The following is a 19,273-nucleotide window of genomic DNA, read 5'->3' on the forward strand; positions in this document are numbered from 1 at the left end:
ACCGCTGTCATCAAGAACTGCTGCAATATGTTACAGTTTTAGAGATAAAATGTATTTTTAATTCCAAGAAATTAAGATTATTTTCACTTTGATGGAATGATGTTGGGATAAGTACATGTAGACCATATTTCTCTTCCTGTACTCCCAGATACCCCAGCTCCTCCATCAACACCTCGTATCACTGACACAACCAAGCACAGCATCAGCATGACCTGGACCAGACCAATGTACGATGGCGGCTCAGACGTCAGCGGCTACGTGGTGGAGATCCTGGAGGAGGGCACCGAGCAGTGGTACCGTGCCACTTCCAAGGCCCTCAACACAAACGAATATGTGGCTTCCGGCCTGGCAGCCAATAAGAAGTACAGATTCAGGGTGGCTGCCATCAACAGCAGAGGCACCGGCGAGTTCAGTGATCCTAGCGCTGAGGTGGAGCCGCTGGAGAGAATCGGTGAGGTCTAAATACATTCATTAGAGCAACCAACATTTATTTATTTATTATAAAAATATATATTTAGAAGGTGGAGTAGAAACATTTAGACAAAAAGTTATCAAAACTATTAATAGTTTAGCCAGTTAGCCTGTGAGACTCATTTTCATGTAGTGTTTAAACGAATCTCACTTTACAATTGATATAGTGAGATTAAAAAGATATAATACATTTTATATATTTATATATATAAAATGTATTATATCTCTAATTTATTTCACGTCGTGTAAATGTTTATGTGGAGCACGAAAGGGATTTTTATGGATGTTTAAAAAGGACATGTTAATAATCAGAGACAAGTAGAATAAATATATATATATATATATATATAATATATATATATATATATATATATATATATATTTATTATATTTTAGGGCTGTCAAATGATTACAAATTTGAATCAGATTAATCTCAGGGTAGCTGTGGATTAATCACGATTAATCACCAGTTGTAAATATACCCTAAATCTTCTCATCTTCTATGTATATTGTTGTAAGAATAGAAAGATAAATGACAGAAGGCGAATATGAACCAGAATGTTCATTCATTCATTAAACCTTTATTTAATACTATGGCAAATGAGGTAAAAGCATAAATGAAGAGGATGGGCTGGGGAGATTGGAAATTAAAGCTTTAAACTGGCCATAAGGGGCATCAAGACTGACTTAGCAAGTTCAGAGCGAACATTGGGATGTCTGAGCTGCTATAAGAGAGATAAGGGTAGCATTCCTATAGATGACATCATGCAAAAAGAAAGCTTCAACAGTCCTTTTTCTGAACGGCATAGGGAGACTTGTTTTGTGTCTGTAAAGGAGACCAATCTGTTTCCTCAGCTGTTTGGCTAGGTCATCTGTGTGAAATGAGTAGTTAAGTTTGTCATCAAGCCAGATGTGAAGCCTCTACAAACACAGAAACCACTTTATATCAGACCAAGTACAAATACTTGCATATCAGTACTGATGTGAGTACTTAATAATACAATTACAGTCCTAACAAGAAGTAAACATTTGTGTTTTCCTGATACAAACAAAGTTTGCAGCAGAGATATTGATAATTAACTGTTTAACCTGCTGTCAGTTACACAGTTAAATGAAATATTAAAGATAAAAAGCTCAGAGACCCAGAGGAGCAGCTTGTCCCTCTCTCTCTCTCTCCTCCCTCTTAACAGGTAGTAACCTTAACAAATGAATGTGGTAATTCCACAAATGGAATGGACATGAAACATGAATTAACTTTAGATACACTCTGTCTGATTCCATAGTCAGTTTACTATGATGGGAATATGTGTATAAGGTTGCAGCTGATTTGAAGATTTGGAATGCCATGAAAAGGAAATGTCATATTTGTGTGTGAAACCTAGCAGTTGCAGCTTTTTCAGACTCTCCTTATACCGTTCTCCTCTTGTTCAGAAATGCCCGACCTGGAGCTGGCTGACGACCTGAAGAAGACGGTGTGTCTGCGCGCGGGAGGAACCCTGCGTCTGGTTGTGTTTGTCACCGGCCGGCCAACACCGGTGGTGGCGTGGAGGAAGACGGGTGTGGAGCTGCAGAGCCGTGGCTTCATTGAGACTACTGATAGCTACACCTCACTGATGGTGGAGAACGTCCGTCGCTATGACTCCGGAAAATATGTTTTGGAGGCAGAGAACCCATCCGGCAAGAAGACCGCTACCATCCTGGTTAAAGTCTATGGTATGTCATCACTAGTCTCTACTGAAATAACAGTCATTAATAGTCTAATCAAGTCAAATTATTTCACTTTTCTTTTCTCAGATTCACCAGTTTTGCAGCTTCAGTTGTGTTCTTCTTGTAAAAACACTAATATCATCTCTTCCTGCAGACACTCCTGGTCCTCCAGGCTCTGTGAAAGTGAAGGACTACACCAAGGAGTCCGTTGTGATCACCTGGGACGTCCCGAGCATTGATGGCGGCGCTCACGTTAGCAACTACATCATAGAGAAGCGTGACGCCAACATGAGGTCATACAAGACCATCACCACTGAATGTAGGAAGACCCTGTTCAGGATCACCGGTCTGGAGCAGGGAGTACACTACTTCTTCAGAGTCCTGCCAGAGAACATCTACGGCGTTGGCGAGCCCTGTGAGACCTCCGAGGCTGTGCTGGTGTGCGAGGTGCCATCGGTGCCTCTGGACCTCCAGGTTGTTGATGTTAACAAGTCCTCTGTGATGCTCCACTGGTTGAAGCCGCTGCACGATGGTGGCAGCAGGCTGACAGGATACGTCGTCGAAGCCTGCAAGGTGGGTACAGACAGGTGGAGTACTGTGGCAACAGTCAAGGCCTCAGTGTCCCAGCACACCATCCAGTCTCTGGTGGAGAACGACCAGTACCTCTTCAGGGTTCGAGCCACCAACAGCAGGGGAAGCAGCGAGCCCATGGACACCGTCACTCCTGTCACCATCCAGGATGTCAAGGGTAAGACAACATCACAACTCATCCACCAATCAGCACACTTTTCAGGAATAATGAATGTATGACATCCATCCTCTGTATTCCAGTGATGCCCAAGATCGACATGACCAACATCCCTCAGAAAATTGTCCATGTGCACTGCGGCAAACCCATCGACCTCAACATCCCCATCAAGGCCAGACCGCAACCCGCATGCTCCTGGTTCTTTGGCGGTGTTAAACTGAAGGACAGCCTGGACCGCATCAAGATCGACAGCAACGGAAAATACAGCCACCTCGTGATCCGTGAGACCAACATCAACGACACAGGAAACTACACGCTTGAGGTGAAAAATGCCATCGGCATGGCAACTGAGGTCATCAAGGTCATCATCCTTGGTAAGGGTTATACATGGATAAATTGTGCCTGCTTAGGTGTAATTTTTATGGTTGGAGACCCGAAAATGTCGTAAGATGATGATATCCTAAAACGATTATAATCAGACCTCTTGTGTCCGTCCAGACAAACCTGGCATCCCAGTCGGTCCAGTGAAGATCCAAGAGGTTGACGGCATCTCAGTGACAATCAGCTGGGAACCTCCAGAGAAGGATGGTGGTGCCAACGTCAGTGGCTACGTGGTGGAGCAGCGTGATGCCCACCGGCCAGGTTGGATCACCATCTCAGAGTCAGTGACCCGACCCTGTTTCAAGTTCACAAGACTGACCGAGGGAACCGAGTATGTGTTCCGTGTTGCCGCTATGAATCGCTTTGGCGTTGGCAGCTTCCTGCAGTCCGAGGTGGTGGAGTGCAAGAGTGCTAAAAGTGAGTCATCATTCCATCAAAAGTGTTCCATTTATCTGGCAACAAACCCAGCCGACTTCTTTTTCATCTGTGATGCATGAATACAAGGGGGTCATCCCTATGTATCCTGGGTCCTATGTTCCCCGTTTTTCCCAAAACGGGTCCTCTGTTCCCTGGTCGCAATACATAATTTAATTTAGATTATTTAAACTGTCCATACGGGACAAAAATAAAGTCAATTCGCAGCCTAATCTCTCCTCATCTAGGCCTATACGCAACAAACGGTCTGTAGGGCTACATAGGCCTATTTTCTGTGGAATTCAGCACTGATGGTGGAAAAAATAACACATACAAACAGGGAATATAGGTACGCTCCCAATAGAAGTTGCTCCCTGAAGAGAACTTAGCTTTCATCACCCAGACATCAAAATGTCAAAAAGCTTGCTAATTCCACCATGTTTCATGCTAATGTTGTAATTACATTTTCATTTAATTGAATCCCTTTTATTGATTTGTTGGCAGTTTTCTTCAGCCCTCCCTTAATCTTATTAATGATCTGTTTTTCCCATGAAGCCATCCCCGGACCTCCAAGCAGGCCAGAGGTGCTTGATGTCACCCACGAGGGTATGACCCTGACCTGGCAACCACCGGAGGACAATGGTGGCTCCACCATCGCCGGCTACATCATCGAACGAAAGGAGGCACGTTCTGACAGGTGGCTGAAGATCAACAAGAATCCTGTCACCATGACTAGGTACCGTTCTTCTGGCCTGATAGATGGCCTGGAGTACGAACACCGTATCACCGCCATCAACTCCAGAGGAGCAGGCAAACCTAGCGAGAGCTCCGCCATCACTGTTGCTATGGATCCCATTGGTACGCGTTGCAAACTGTGAATTATGTTCTACTGTCATGACATTTAATGGGCTGCATTCACCATCTATCTAGACTTAGCCTGAACAGTATGAGTCAGCATACTTATCAAAAGTGTGTGTTGTTGAACAGAGCCTCCAGGTCCTCCAGTCCAGCCCACCGTCACAGACACCACCAGGACTTCAGTCTCTCTGGCCTGGCTGCCACCTGAAGAGGAGGGTGGTTCTGTCATTACTGGTTACTTCATCGAGATGCAAAAGGTGGACCAGGTGGAATGGACACTGTGCAACACCACACCCACCAAGATGTGCGAGTACACCCTCACCCACATGCCCCAGGGTGCCGAATACAAGTTCAGGGTCATTGCCTGCAACGCTGGTGGCTCTGGAGAGCCCGCCGAGATTCCTGGAGTGGTTAAAGTCCAGGAGATGCTTGGTAACACTTCAGAATTTACAGTCAAATAAAGTTCACACCTTTATATACTCATTTAAAATGCACGTTTTCCTCTTTTACCCAAATCTGTAATTTAATTGACAAAAATGTGTCTTGTTCAGGTTATCCCGACTACCAGCTCGATCATAAATACGAGGAGGGCTATGTGGTTCGGCAGGGCGGTGTCATCCGTCTGTCTGTGCCCATCAAGGGTAAACCCATCCCTACATGCAAGTGGACCAAGGACGGCCGTGACATCTCCCACCGCGCCATGATCGCTACCTATGATGACATCACCGAGCTGGTCATTAAAGAAGCACACAAAGATGACACCGGTACCTACGACCTGGTGCTGGAGAACAAATGCGGCAGGAAGGCTGTGTACATAAAGGTGAGTGGTTTGGGTTGCAGATAAATATGTCAAATGAAGAAAATACGTTTGACTGTAAGTGAACTTTGGGTGTATCTCTCTCCTCCAGGTGAAGGTGATTGGTCGGCCTGACGTCCCAGAAGGCCCTCTGGAGTTTGATGACATCCAGGCCAGAGCAGTCCGGGTCAGCTGGAGACCGCCATCAGATGATGGTGGTGCTGATATTCTGGGCTACATCGTGGATAAGCGAGAGGTACCCAAGGCCGCCTGGTGTACAGTCGACTCCCGGGTAACTGAGACCTCTCTGGTGGTGAAGGGGCTGAAGGAGAATGTGCAGTACCACTTCAGGATATCTGCCGAGAACCAGTTCGGCATAAGCAGATCTCTCAAGTCTGATGAATCTGTCACACCGAAAACACCACTTTGTGAGTATCGTTTTAAGATTGTTCTCTATCTGTCCATTCTCTTTTGATGATTGTCAAAAGTTGAACAGTTGACCAAAATAAGATAATTAAACAGTGTTCTGATCACAAATACACATTGACCAGAATGTATATCCGTAACTTTGACATATTGATTTCACTAACATTCCTCTCCCTGTAGGCCCACCGGAACCTCCCAGCAACGCACCAGAGATCATGGATGTGACCAAGACCATGGTGTCTCTGTCCTGGTCCCGGCCACGGGATGATGGAGGCTCCCGGGTCACAGGTTACTACGTGGAAAGGAGAGAGGTGTCGACAGAGAAGTGGGTGCGACACAACAAGACCCACATCACCACAACCATGTACAATGTCACAGGTCTCATCCCCGATGCAGAGTACATGTTCAGAGTCGTAGCCCAGAACGACATTGGGCAGAGCGAGTCTGGTCCTGCTTCAGAGTCTGTGGTCTGCAAAGATCCATTTGGTGAGTTCCCTTTAAATTATGCTTATTTCTGCATTAATAAAATGGTAAGACTAACCATAGTGGTATAGTTTAGAAATAACATGACATAATTAAGTTGAGCTTGTTATTTAGTGAAGAACATCACAAGTATTATTCTCCTCCTGACCATCACCATAGACAAACCCAGCCAACCAGGAGAGATTGACATCATCTCCATCACCAAAGACTGCATTACCATCCACTGGCTCAGACCAGAGCATGATGGTGGCAAGGAGATTCTGGGCTACTGGATTGAGTTCAGGCAGGCCGGAGAAAGTGCCTGGAAGAAATGTAACAAGGAGCGCTCCAAGGATCGGCAGTTCACCATGGGCGGCTTGATGGAGGCCACCGAGTACGAGTTCAGGATCTTTGCTGAGAATGAGACTGGACTCAGCCGACCTCGCCGCACGCCCATGGGCATCAAGACCAAACTGAGCGGTGAGCTGCTGCAGAGTTCAGATTACACCTAAAGAGAATGGCATTTATGTGATATTTCTTAAAAACAAATTAGGGTATTGGAATCAGTGGATTTGCTCACAGGAGCAAAATACATCTTGCTGCACAACAACACTAAATCAGGGACTAAAAGACACTAAATCATTAGTGTCTTTTAGTTAATGCACCGAACATACAAACACATACACACATTTACACACCAAGACAAGGTATAACGTATAGATAAGGTTAGGGTTAGAAAAATAAAACAAAACAAAACATAAGGAAAATAAACAACACAGACAATGACAAAAGTGAAAAGGTGAAAACCATGTTATTGACATCAAACTTTGCTGATGTTTCTGCAGTTGGTGAGGCCCCAGCTTTGAAGGAAGGGGTCCAAGACATAACCACCAAGCTTGGCGAGTCCGGCACTCTGACCTGCGGTATCATTGGCAGACCTCTGCCTGAGATCAAATGGTACCGCTACGGCAAGGAACTGATCCAGAGCCGTAAATACAAGATGAGCTCGGATGGCCGTCACCACTCCCTCAGCATCCTGACAGACGAGCAGGAAGATGAGGGCCTGTACACCTGCAGGGCTATCAACGAAGCTGGAGAGATTGAGACGAGCGGAAAACTGCGCCTGCAGGCTGCACCACAGTTCCACCCCGGCTTCCCCCTGAAGGAAAAGTACTTTGCCGGGGCTGGCACAAGCCTCCGCCTCCATGTTGTCTACATTGGACGTCCCATTCCCCAAATCATGTGGTTCTATGGCAAGAAGCCTCTTAACGCATCAGAGAATGTTATTATTGAAAACACTGAGAGCTACACCCACCTGGTGGTGAGGAACGTTCAGAGGAAGACCAACGCTGGCCGCTACAAGGTGCAACTGAGCAACGTCTATGGAACCATCGACACGGTGCTGCGAGTTGAAATCCAAGGTAACGCCAGACTAATGAGAACAGGAAGTAGTACAACACTCTAGAATACAGCCTTCCAAATAGGGATTCCCTCCATTTTGCTTTCCATAGCCAAACACCCATTAGCAGGTAGCTAACTAATAATAATAATAATACATTTTGTTTGTTGATGCCTTTTTCAAAACTGGTTCATTTTTACACAAAAAAGCAAACTAACGTGAGTTAGTAGTCATTTCCCTATTACTCTGGCCAGAGCCGTTCCTTGCCTTTGGGGGGCCCTATGCAAGATTCTGTTTGGGGGCCCCTATTTTGTCAAACTACGACGGGGGGATTCCAAATCTTTAAGTTGATCCGTGGAGATGCATCAATCAGTTACACTTTAAGAGGTAAACAGCCTATATTTGTGAAAACCTCTCTCAAATTCAAATTAAACATCTCAAGTTGATGGAAGCAAGTTAAACCTACAGAAAATAATAATAAAAGGTAAAATCAATGAGGCGCCTTTGTGTCAATAAATGCAATAGATGCAGCATTCATGTAAAATGAATGATTCTTCATGATTCTTAGTAAATATTGGTAAATAAATAGTCACACAATAGACACACATTTGAATGACCAATAACGTATTACTAGAAGTGTATGTACATGATTAAAAATATCCTGTTCTTCCAGATAAACCGTGCATCCCTGAGGGCCCTGTCGTTGTTGAAGCCCTGCTGAAGAGCTCAGTCGTCATTAGCTGGAAGGCGCCCAAAGATGACGGCGGCTCCATGATCACCAACTACATTGTAGAGAAACGGGAGGCCAAAGAAGGCGAACAATGGCTCCTGGTGTCATCCTCTGTTTCTGGCACCACCTGCCGCATTCCCAACCTGATAGAGAGCGCTGGATACTACTTCAGAGTCTCTGCCCAGAACCAGTATGGAGTCAGTGAGTCTCTGGAGATCCCATCGGTGGTCATCGTTAAGAGTCCATTTGGTAAGTCCACACAGATTGTTTTGGCTACCTTGCAGATAGGCAGGAGTAATGTTACAGTTAAGTAGAGCAGTACAGTAACATTAACATTAACATTTCTTTCTTTCGCAAGAAAAACCTGGTATCCCACAACAGCCCTTCATCATCAGCTCCACCAAGGACTCCTGCGTCGTCTGCTGGAAGCCTCCAAGCAGTGACGGTGGAGCTAAAATTTCCAGCTACTATCTGGAGAAACGTGAGAAGAAGCAGAACAAGTGGATGTCAGTAACCAGTAAGAAGATGGTGGAGACCAGCTTCGAGGTCACAGCCTTGATCGAGGGCTTCGAGTACGAGTTCCGTGTGAAGTGTGAGAACATGGGCGGTGAGAGCGACTGGAGTGAGATCTCAGCACCCATCATCCCCAAGTCCGAACAGGCTCCTCGTGCTCCCACATTCAGGGAGGAAATCAGGGACATGACTGTCAAATACCACGCCAATGCCACCTTTGTCACCAAGGTACTTGTTTTAAATAGTCCAATAAACAATAGATATCATTTCAAAGTACGGTATTTAAGTGTAAGAGTTTATGGATAGAATAATGCTTATATAGGCCTACATTTTTCTCAATTCAAACCAAATCAAGTTACCATCCACAGAAAAAGAGTTTGCATTTTTCCATAATCAAACGCCAAAGTAAACCCCATTTTTGCAGCTTTTAACATGTTTTTCTCCGATGACAAGGTGGTGGGACATCCCAAACCTCTGGTGAAATGGTACCGCAGTGGAAAGGAGATCCAGGCAGATGGAACAAAGATCAAAGCCCTGGAGTTCAAGGGAGGCTACTACCAGCTGGTCATCACATCAGCTGATGAGACCGATGCTACAGTTTACCAAGTCAGAGCAACCAACTCGTCGGGATCCATCTCTACAACAGCCAACCTGGAGGTGGAAGGTAATGACATAATTTTGGTATTGCAAAAGTAATTATGGTTCATGTTTTCTAGTGTACTTCCATAAGTAGAATAAATCTTAATTAATATCTTTCGTTAATTCCAGTTCCTGCTAAGATCTACCTGCCCAAGGAGCTCCAGGGAATGGGAGCAGTCCATGCTGTCCGTGGTGATCACATCACCATCAAGATCCCCATCTCTGGCAAACCTGAGCCATCAGTCACATGGCAGAAGGGTCAGGAGATCCTCTCCAACTCTCCTTATCACCAAGTCATCACCACCAGGTCTTTCACCTCCCTGGTGTTCCAGAAGGGAATGCAGAGGAAGGATACTGGCTACTACATTATTACGGCAAAGAACAGGTTTGGAACGGACAAGCAAACCATTGAGGTGAACGTGGCTGACATACCTGAGGCTCCGAAGGGACTGGTTGTCAGCGACATTGCTCGGGACTCCATCACCTTGACCTGGGAGCCACCTGCCAATGATGGTGGAAGTAACATCATTAACTACATTGTGGAGAAGTGTCCCACCACTGCTGACAGGTGGATCCGTACTGGACAGACCACTGACTGCAGCTTCACCATCATCAACGTATTTGGAAAGACAAAGTACCAGTTCCGTGTCATTGCAGAAAACCAGTTTGGCTTGAGTCCTCCTTCTGAGCCAACAGAGCCCATCACCACAAAGGAAGACAAGTCTGTGATCCGAAACTATGATGAGGAAGTGGACGAAACCCTAGAAATCACCAAGGAGGAGGCTCTGTTCTACAAGGTGAAGGAGCTGTCCTCCAAGTACATCATCTCTGAGGAACTTGCTCGCTGCCAGTTTGGAGTGGTCCACCGCTGCACAGAGATTTCAACAAAGAAGACATTCATGGCCAAGTTCATCAAGGTGAAAGGAACCGATCGTGAGTTGGTTCTCAGAGAAATTGAAGCCCTTAACATAGCAAGGCACAAGAATCTCATCTACCTACATGAATACTTTGAAAGCATGGAGGAGATTATCCTGATATTTGAATTCATGTCTGGAGTTGACATCTTTGAGCGCCTTGGCACCAGTAACTTTGAACTTACAGAGCAGGAGATTGTCCGCTACCTGAGGCAAGTTTGCTCAGCCCTCAAGTTCATGCATAGCCACAACTTTGGCCACTTTGATATCCGCCCAGACAACATTGTATACACCACAAGGAGAAGCACCCACATTAAGATTATTGAGTTGGGCCAGGCTAGGCTGCTGGTGCCAGGTGAAAACATCAGAATGGTGTTCTCTGCTCCAGAATACTGCGCCCCCGAGATCCACCGCCATGACCAGGTCACAACAGCGACTGATATGTGGTCTGTTGGTGTATTGGCCTACATTTTGCTCAGTGGCCTGAATCCGTTTGCGGCAGAGTCGACTACACAAATGATTGAAAAAATCTCTAACTGTGAGTACATCTTTGATAGTGAAGCATTTAAGGACATCAGCCTGGAAGCTATGGACTTTGTGGACAGACTTCTAGTCAAAGACAGAAAGCTTCGTATGACAGCCGCCGAGGCTCTGGAGCACCCATGGCTCAAGATGAAGATTGAGCATGTCAGCAACAAGATCATTCGGACATTGAGACACAGAAGGTACTACCAAACTTTGGTTAAGAGGACAGACACTATTGTATCAGCTGCTCGTGTGGCCTATGGCGGTGCCTTCAAGAACCAGAGAGGACTGGCTGTTGGAAAGGTGAAGATTGGAACTGAGTACCATGGCCTTCGCACTGGCCCAGTCATGCATGGCTCAGCTGAAGAAGGTGGCCATGTCAGATTCACTTGCAGCATCACCAACTATGACAAGAGTACTCAGGTGTCATGGTACCACGGTAACCATCTGCTACATGCAAGCAGCAAGTATGAAATGAATTATGTTAATGGTTTTGCCAGCATCTATGTAAAGGACATTGAAGAGAGTGATGACGGTGTGTACAGATGCAAGGTGGTGAGTGATGATGGAGAGGATAGTGCTTATGGAGAGCTTTTTGTAGAGACAGTGAGGAGCATCAGGGAGTACTACATCAGCCGCTCCATCAAGAAACTGAGGAGGAGAGTAGACAAGACTAAACTCCTGCAAAGGCCACCAGAGTTCACTTTGCCTCTTTACAATCGCTCTGCCTACATCGGCGAAGATGTGCGCTTCGGCGTCACTATAACTGTGCACCCGGAGCCTCATGTGACATGGCTTAAGAATGGAGAGAGAATTAAGCCAGGTGAAGATGACAACAAGTACACATTCATCAGTGATAAGGGTCTGTACCAGTTGGTGATCCACAACCTGAATAAAAATGATGATGCAGAGTATACCGTCATGGCCGAAAACAAGTTTGGAGAAGACAGCTGCAAGGCCCGTCTCACTGTGACGCCTCATCCTGTAACAGAGGAAACTATGAGGCCCATGTTCAAACGTCTGCTGGCTAATGTTGATTGTGTTGAGGGACATAGCGTCCGCTTTGAGCTCAGAGTCTCAGGAAGCCCAACTCCTACTCTGAAATGGCAGAAAGAGGGCCAGCCACTACAGTTTGGTCCCAAGGTCGTTGTCATACAGGAGGACATTGACTATCATGTCTTGCATATCAGAGATACTCTGCTCGAGGACTCCGGTGTGTACAAGGTCACTGCAACCAACTCTGCTGGCTCTGTAAGCTGCCAGGCAACACTGAAGGTGGACCGTCTTACCTACACCAGGAGAGAGTACAAGAGCGAGGAGGAGAAATACATACACGCACAGAAACAAATTGAAAAGACAAACAAGATGGCTCTACAAATTGCTTCCACGGAGGAGCTTGTAGCTTTCAACCCCACAGCCCAGGATGCACTCAAATTTGCTGCAGAGATGTACAAGCCTGCAGTGAGCACCAAGAACATCGAGGGCGAGTTTGACATCACAGTGGAGAAGTCCGAGACTAAGAAACTGGAGGAGGAGAGGAGGATCTTCATGCCATATGAGATTCCAGAGCCTGTAGCCCACGATCCCAGAATTCTGGATGAGGACAAAGCCATCAAACAGTTTGTGCCTCTCTCTGACATGAAGTGGTACAGAAAGCTGAGAGACCAGTATGAGATCCCAGAGAGGATGGAGAGGATTGTGCAGAAGAGGCAGAGACGTATTCGCCTGTCTAGGTGGGAGCAGTTCTACGTCATGCCCCTCCCTAGAATCACCGACCAGTACAGGCCAAGATGGCGTATTCCAAAACTCACTCTGGATGACTTGGAGACTGTCAGGCCAGCCCGCCGTTCACCTTCTCCAGAATCCGAGGTCTCCTTCCGATCCAGAAGGAGATCTCTGGGAGACCTTAGTGACGAGGAGCTGGTGATACCTGTGGATGACTACCTTTCCTTGAGGAGAACAGAGGAGGAGAAAATGATGCAGGAGGATGATCTGGAGCTGGGCTTTTCCGCCTCCCCTGCAGGCAGCCCTGTCCGCATTGAGCGGCGTGCCATGGAAGTTGAAGAGAGGGTGCAGGAGGTCAGGCATGCAACTGTTGAGGTTGCTGAAATGAAGAAGAAACGCACAGTTTCTCAGTTTATGCGGAGGAGAAGGTCGTTGTCTCCCACATACATCGAGCTCATGCGTCCAGTATCAGAGCTGATCAGACCATCATGTGCCAGGCGGCCTGTGGAGGTAGAGGGAGAGATTGTAGGAAGGAGGTCCCCCACCCCTGAGAGAACCCGTCCTCGCTCTCCCAGCCCCATCAGGTCCGTTGAGAGGTCATCACGCTCCTCCTCCAGGTTTGAGCGGTCTGCGCGCTTTGACATTATGTCCCGCTACGAGGCCAGAAAGGCTGCTCTGAAGTCGGAGAGGAAATATCAGGTGGTTACCCAGACACCGTTCAGCCTGGACCATGCTCCCCGTGTGACTGTCAGGATGCGCTCTCATCGCATACCAATTGGTCAAGACACCAAATTCACCCTGAATATCCAAAGCAAGCCAGAGGCTGAGGTCAAGTGGTTCCACAATGCAGCTGCAATCTCTGAAAGCAGTGAAAAGTACGTCTTCACCAACATGAGTGGTGTTTTGTCCATCACTATTCTGGACTGCCAAGATGAGGACAGTGGCACATACCGCTGTGTGTGCTCCAACTCTAAGGGAGAAGCCTCCGACTACGCCACCCTTGATGTGTCAGGTGGTGGTTACACCACCTTCTCGTCTCGTCGCAGGGATGAGGATGTTCTCAAAGGGTATATCCCTGAAGCCACTCGAGTTGACCACTATCACACAGCCCACTTCAAAGCAGGCTATGCTTCCGAGACTCACCTTGAGGTGGAAGAGAGCAAGTCTAAGTTCATAGAGACACGTGAAAGATATGCTGCCGCCTCTGAGAGGTACTCCTCTGCTGAGAGGTATGATTCATCTATCAAGTATGCCTCTGCTGAATACCTGTCCTCGGATTCATCCTACTTATCGGACAAGTTTTCTCTGACTGGTAAAAGCACCACGTCTGAAGCTAAACTGAAGTCATCTTCTGCTGCTCTTGCTGAGGAAGTGGCGGTCCACAAGGTGAAGCCTTCTCTTCCTGCCAGGATCCTCACCAAGCCCCAGTCTGTGACAGCTGCAGAGGGAGGGCCAGCCAGATTCTCCTGTGATATTGATGGAGAGCCTGCACCAACAGTTACATGGATGTACGAGAGCACAACTATCAGCTCATCTCACTCCGTCCTGGTCACCACCACTCAGTACAAGTCCAGCTTTGAGATCTTATCTGTGATGACCTCCGATGAGGGGAGTTACACGGTGGTGGTAGAGAACTCAGCAGGCCGGCAGGAGGCTCACTTCACATTAACCATCCGCAGACCAGTTCCCAAAGAGGAAGTCAAGGTGGTCAAATCCCCCGAGCCATCTTTGAAATCACCCTCTCCCAGTGTAAAGTCCCCAGAGCCTTCAGTCACTTCCCCTGTCCCCAGCATCAAGTCCCCTGAACCTTCAATTAAATCACCAGCTCCAAGCGTAACATCGCCTGCTCCGAGTGTGAAGTCACCAACACCGAGTGTGAAGTCGCCAACACCGAGTGTGAAGTCGCCAACACCGAGTGTGAAGTCTCCCGAACCAAGCGTAACATCGCCTGCTCCAAGTGTGAAGTCGCCAACACCGAGTATCAAGTCGCCAACACCGAGTGTCAAGTCGCCAACACCGAGTGTCAAGTCGCCAACACCGGGTGTGAAGTCGCCAACACCAGGTGTGAAATCGCCAACACCGGGTGTCAAATCGCCAACACCGAGTGTCAAATCGCCTGAACCCAGGCATAAGTCGCCACCACCAATCAAGTCTCCGGAGAGAGTGAAGTCACCCGAACCTGAGGAAGTCAAATCAACCCGGGTTGTCAAATCTCCAGAACCTGCAGGTATCAAAACACTAAAAGGTGTCAAATCTCCAGAACCTGCAGGAATCAAATCGACAAAAAGTATCAAGTCCCCAGAACCTTCAGGTATCAAGTCACCAAGGGCCTTGAAGTCCCCTGAGCCCGAGGGAATCAAATCACCTCCACGGGTGAAGTCTCCTCCTCCCATCATGTCCCCAAAGAGAGTTGTGTCTCCAATCATCAAGTCCACAGTCCCCAAACCTCCCAAGGTCTTGAGTCAGCTAACAGCTGTGGCTAGTGAGGGCTCAGTGAGGATGTCCTGTGTCTGCGACAGCAGTGTCAGGGAGGTGGTGTGGTTTGTCAATGGGAGGATGCTTTCACAGAGCAGCCGCTTTGAGATGCACTACTCTGAGGGCTCCTGCAGCCTTCTTATCCAGGATCTGACAGACAGTGATCAGGGAGAATACACCTGTGAGTTGATATCAGAGGGAGGAGTATCAAAGTCCTCCTTCTCCTTCACCGGACAAGTGTTCCAGTCCATCCGCATGAAGGTCACATCTTACCGCGAGCAGCAACTGGCACTGAAAGGTGAGCACCTACCTCAAGTATCCAAACACATTAATCCATGCTGATAAAAATAAAACCTTACACAGCTTACACTTTGTAGTAGACTGACATATTTAACCATTTACATCTCTACCTTGATCAGGATCAATGACGATGAGTCACAAGGAGTCATCATCATCATCATCCATCAGCTCATCCACGATGATAAAGAAACAAATGCACACGATGGAGGAGTCGTCCGCCTTCTCTTCCTCCAGCCAGCACAAAACAATGTCATCCATGATGGAATCCATGGCAGCTGAGATGAAGTGTGAAACCATGTCCATGTCCAGCATGTCCTCCATGACATCTGAGACGTACGCCATGAGCTCCAGCAGCTCATCCCACATGGAGGGATCCACATTCAGAGCAATTGGTGAGATTGGTAATGAAATCTATTAGCTCATCTATAGGATCCTCACTTGTACATTAATATTGAGAGGCAACAAAACTCAATTAAATTCTATTTTATTTATAGTGTCATATGACAACAGCAGTTATCTCATGACACTTTACACACAGCAGGACTAGAACAAAGTCAGGGTTTGCAGAGTCAATAAAGTTCAGAGTCCCAACATCACTAGGAGCAACAGTTGCAGTGCTACCTAGTGGAGAGAAAACACTGTCTTAACAGGCTTTAGGCATAAATCTGGAGCAGACCAGGATCTTGGATTGAGCTGGATTTGGTGTTGGTATCTGCACTTCTTTCGAAATGAGGGGATGCTTAATTAACCAAGAAAGTTGATTTAGCAGCACAGCACATTATTGATTCCTGATATGGAATAAATGTGTATCAGATTTTACAGCTGTCTTTGAGGATGAATACATAGCAGTTGAAGGCAAGAGATGATTAATGTTGTCTCTCATTTTATCAAGAGTCCACATTTGATGCACATGCACTGTGGTTTCCAGGTTCTGCTCCCAGGATCGAGGCTCTGCCGGAGGACATCAGCATTGAACCGGGCAAAGTCCTGACGGTGACCTGCGCCTTTTCCGGCGATGTCAGAAACATCCAGTGGTCCCGCAGCGGCAGGACCATTGAAGTGACTGCCGGTGGACGCTTCCATATTGACACCACGGAGGACCTGACCACCCTCATTATCACCAGCGTAAAGGAGGAAGACGCTGGAACTTACACCCTGAAGCTGTCTAACGAGCTCGGATCTGACACAGCGACTGTTCACATTAGCATTCGATCAGTGTAAAAAAAGAAATCTAATGCCCAATCTTCCCCTCTTCCCTACTTCCATGCCTTTTTATTTATTAATTGAGCGCAATAATCTACGTGATAAAGATCTGGATTTCTGTTCTTGTAAATATGAACTATTTTTGTACCAATCTTGACATTAATTTATGCCAAACTAGACTAAAGTCTAAAGTTGTTATAAAATGTGCCATATTGGATAACGATGACTTAGGATTTTTGATCCATTTTTCTGTGACATGTACATAATGTATATAGCCGAATTTAACGGTTATGGGAAATGTATGCATTGTTATTTATGACAATAATATTAACTGCAACAAAAGGAAACTAAATGCGGTTTAACAGGAGAAAGTTTCCCCAGGAACGAATACCCTGTCGAACCGAGAAACTAACTAACTGCGCCTCAACGATAAGTTGAAGTCTTAAGATTGCCTCAACAGGTAGAGAGGCTCCCTGTTGACGTTAACTCAAGCAGAGATGGAACGATGAATGCACTGCAATGCTACTGCATTGTAACAAGAGCGCAAGATCCTGAGTGCTGTTTGCATTTACCCTCATGTAAGCAGGATGACTGGACCTCGCGCTCTGACTGATTATGTCATACCGCCATTTCGATGACATGCTCACAGTGCGAGCGGCCTGCACTCCCTGAGCACAAGTGTTTTATTTTGTTTTGTGCTCTGCTTCTGGCAACCAACCACTTGCTCGGCTCTGAAGTCGTACCATCAACCTGGCCAATCACATAAAACCAGAGTCCTTCCTGTGCTTGTTTGCAGAAGCAGAGCTGTCTCTTGGAGGTCTGCAGTGTGTTTGTGTGCTAGTTTTTAGAAGTTCACCTGTCAGTCAAGCTGGGCGCCACCAAACGGCCAAAACCAACTGCTGCTGCAATTAATGCGGACGGAAAGAAGCGTGTTCCCGCGTAGTGTTGCGTCTGGCACTTTGGTTTGATTGAAGTTAGAGTTGTAGCGTTTCGCAGCCTCCTTGAGTTTTTCTCCAATTATTGATTTAATAAAGCATGATTATCAGCACTACAGGACGTCTCTGCAGTGGTCATTTGTATTTATTTATTTTCCTGCGTCTACTTTAACTGGAAAATCACAAGTGAAAGTGTAACACATGTAGGTGTTTATTAGCTTGCTATATATGGTCATATGTCGAAGTTTTATCTCTCATTGAGCTCAAATTCTTCCTTTAAATTTTCTTTCAGTAGGCTTTTAAAATATTCTGTATTTCTCAACTGAAGCTATTGATGTCAACATGGAATGGAACAGACAACATATTTTTTTGACTGAACCATCTGTGTGTCATTCCAGTCTTAATCATTTGGGATGTCCAATGGAATTTAAACTTGAGTGGAAGATGGAGACATTGACTTGAGCTGATGCAAAATCTGTCTCTTCAGAGTCTTACATTATTGTTGTCTACATTCATCCTCTCACTGTGCACTGAGATTAGCGTCCAGTATCAGAGCTGATCAGACCATCATGTGCCAGGCGGCCTGTGGTGGTAGAGGGAGAGATTGTAGGAAGGAGGTCCCCCACCCCTGAGAGAACCCGTCCCCGCTCTCCCAGCCCCATCAGGTCCGTTGAGAGGTCATCATGCTCCTCCTCCAGGTTTGAGCGGTCTGCACGCTTTGACATTATGTCCCGCTACGAGGCCAGAAAGGCTGCTCTGAAGTCGGAGAGGAAATATCAGGTGGTTACCCAGACACCGTTCAGCCTGGACCATGCTCCCCGTGTGACTGTCAGGATGCGCTCTCATCGCATACCAATTGGTCAAGACACCAAATTCACCCTGAATATCCAAAGCAAGCCAGAGGCTGAGGTCAAGTGGTTCCACAATGCAGCTGCAATCTCTGAAAGCAGTGAAAAGTACGTCTTCACCAACATGAGTGGTGTTTTGTCCATCACTATTCTGGACTGCCAGGATGAGGACAGTGGCACATACCATACATACACAACTCCCTTTTAAATGCACAGTCAACACCTAGGGGGAACTTGTACAATAATACCATCTGCTGGTCAAAATGAGGATGATGTCCTCTGTTGGTCCTGGAACAGGAGTTACTGGGATTTACTGGGTCAAATCAGAACAGGTAAAAAAGGGCAGCCTGCAACTAAATCTTAAATCCATCCACAGCCCGACGGGGGAATCGGGGAGTGGACACGTGGGACCAACCAGGTCCCCATGTCCAGCCCCAGGTAACAGGTAGCTTTGTAAATTTGTACCTTTTCAGTGTGTTAGTCTTAGGGTTATGTTATTGTTATGTGTTTTTTATGACCGTTAACCTGAAATCTTTGAAAATAAAGTCATAAGTAAGTGATAAAAGTGAAAAGAAAACTGTAGATTTGGGTTAAAAACACGCAGTGATCCTTAAAATTACTCAAAAACAATTACTTTTGTTAATGTGAATTATTCTGCAGCAGAGTGGCAGTTTTCTAAAACTGTCAACACAAGAAATATGCTTAATCTCTGTGATCATGTTTTACACTAACAGAAGTGACAACGTTCAGTCTGACGATGAGCTGAGGGTTTTTTTTCTTCAGGAAACAGGAGGTTGCAGCGGT

The 19,273-nt window shown here is 46.4% G+C and overlaps 1 protein-coding gene across 1 annotated transcript in view; it reads left to right on the plus strand.

Annotated features, from left to right (window-relative positions):
• Nucleotides 1-17,737, plus strand: part of ttn.2 (titin, tandem duplicate 2) — a 224,101-nt gene extending 206,364 nt beyond the window's left edge. Inside the window, exons 227-244 of the mRNA XM_084022030.1 lie at nucleotides 149-451; nucleotides 1,903-2,184; nucleotides 2,333-2,926; nucleotides 3,010-3,300; nucleotides 3,425-3,724; nucleotides 4,277-4,579; nucleotides 4,709-5,011; nucleotides 5,131-5,399; nucleotides 5,488-5,803; nucleotides 5,982-6,287; nucleotides 6,444-6,743; nucleotides 7,109-7,684; nucleotides 8,336-8,641; nucleotides 8,751-9,133; nucleotides 9,359-9,569; nucleotides 9,674-15,481; nucleotides 15,603-15,884; nucleotides 16,412-17,737. Coding sequence (XP_083878156.1) covers nucleotides 149-451; nucleotides 1,903-2,184; nucleotides 2,333-2,926; nucleotides 3,010-3,300; nucleotides 3,425-3,724; nucleotides 4,277-4,579; nucleotides 4,709-5,011; nucleotides 5,131-5,399; nucleotides 5,488-5,803; nucleotides 5,982-6,287; nucleotides 6,444-6,743; nucleotides 7,109-7,684; nucleotides 8,336-8,641; nucleotides 8,751-9,133; nucleotides 9,359-9,569; nucleotides 9,674-15,481; nucleotides 15,603-15,884; nucleotides 16,412-16,704 — 11,426 coding nt within the window. The 3' untranslated portion in view covers nucleotides 16,705-17,737. The remainder of the gene's footprint in view (nucleotides 1-148; nucleotides 452-1,902; nucleotides 2,185-2,332; nucleotides 2,927-3,009; nucleotides 3,301-3,424; nucleotides 3,725-4,276; nucleotides 4,580-4,708; nucleotides 5,012-5,130; nucleotides 5,400-5,487; nucleotides 5,804-5,981; nucleotides 6,288-6,443; nucleotides 6,744-7,108; nucleotides 7,685-8,335; nucleotides 8,642-8,750; nucleotides 9,134-9,358; nucleotides 9,570-9,673; nucleotides 15,482-15,602; nucleotides 15,885-16,411) is intronic.
• Nucleotides 17,738-19,273: the final 1,536 nt, after the last annotated feature.

This window comes from Eutrigla gurnardus, assembly GCF_963514095.1.
Source record: "Eutrigla gurnardus genome assembly, chromosome: 12".
NCBI lineage: Eukaryota > Metazoa > Chordata > Actinopteri > Perciformes > Triglidae > Eutrigla > Eutrigla gurnardus.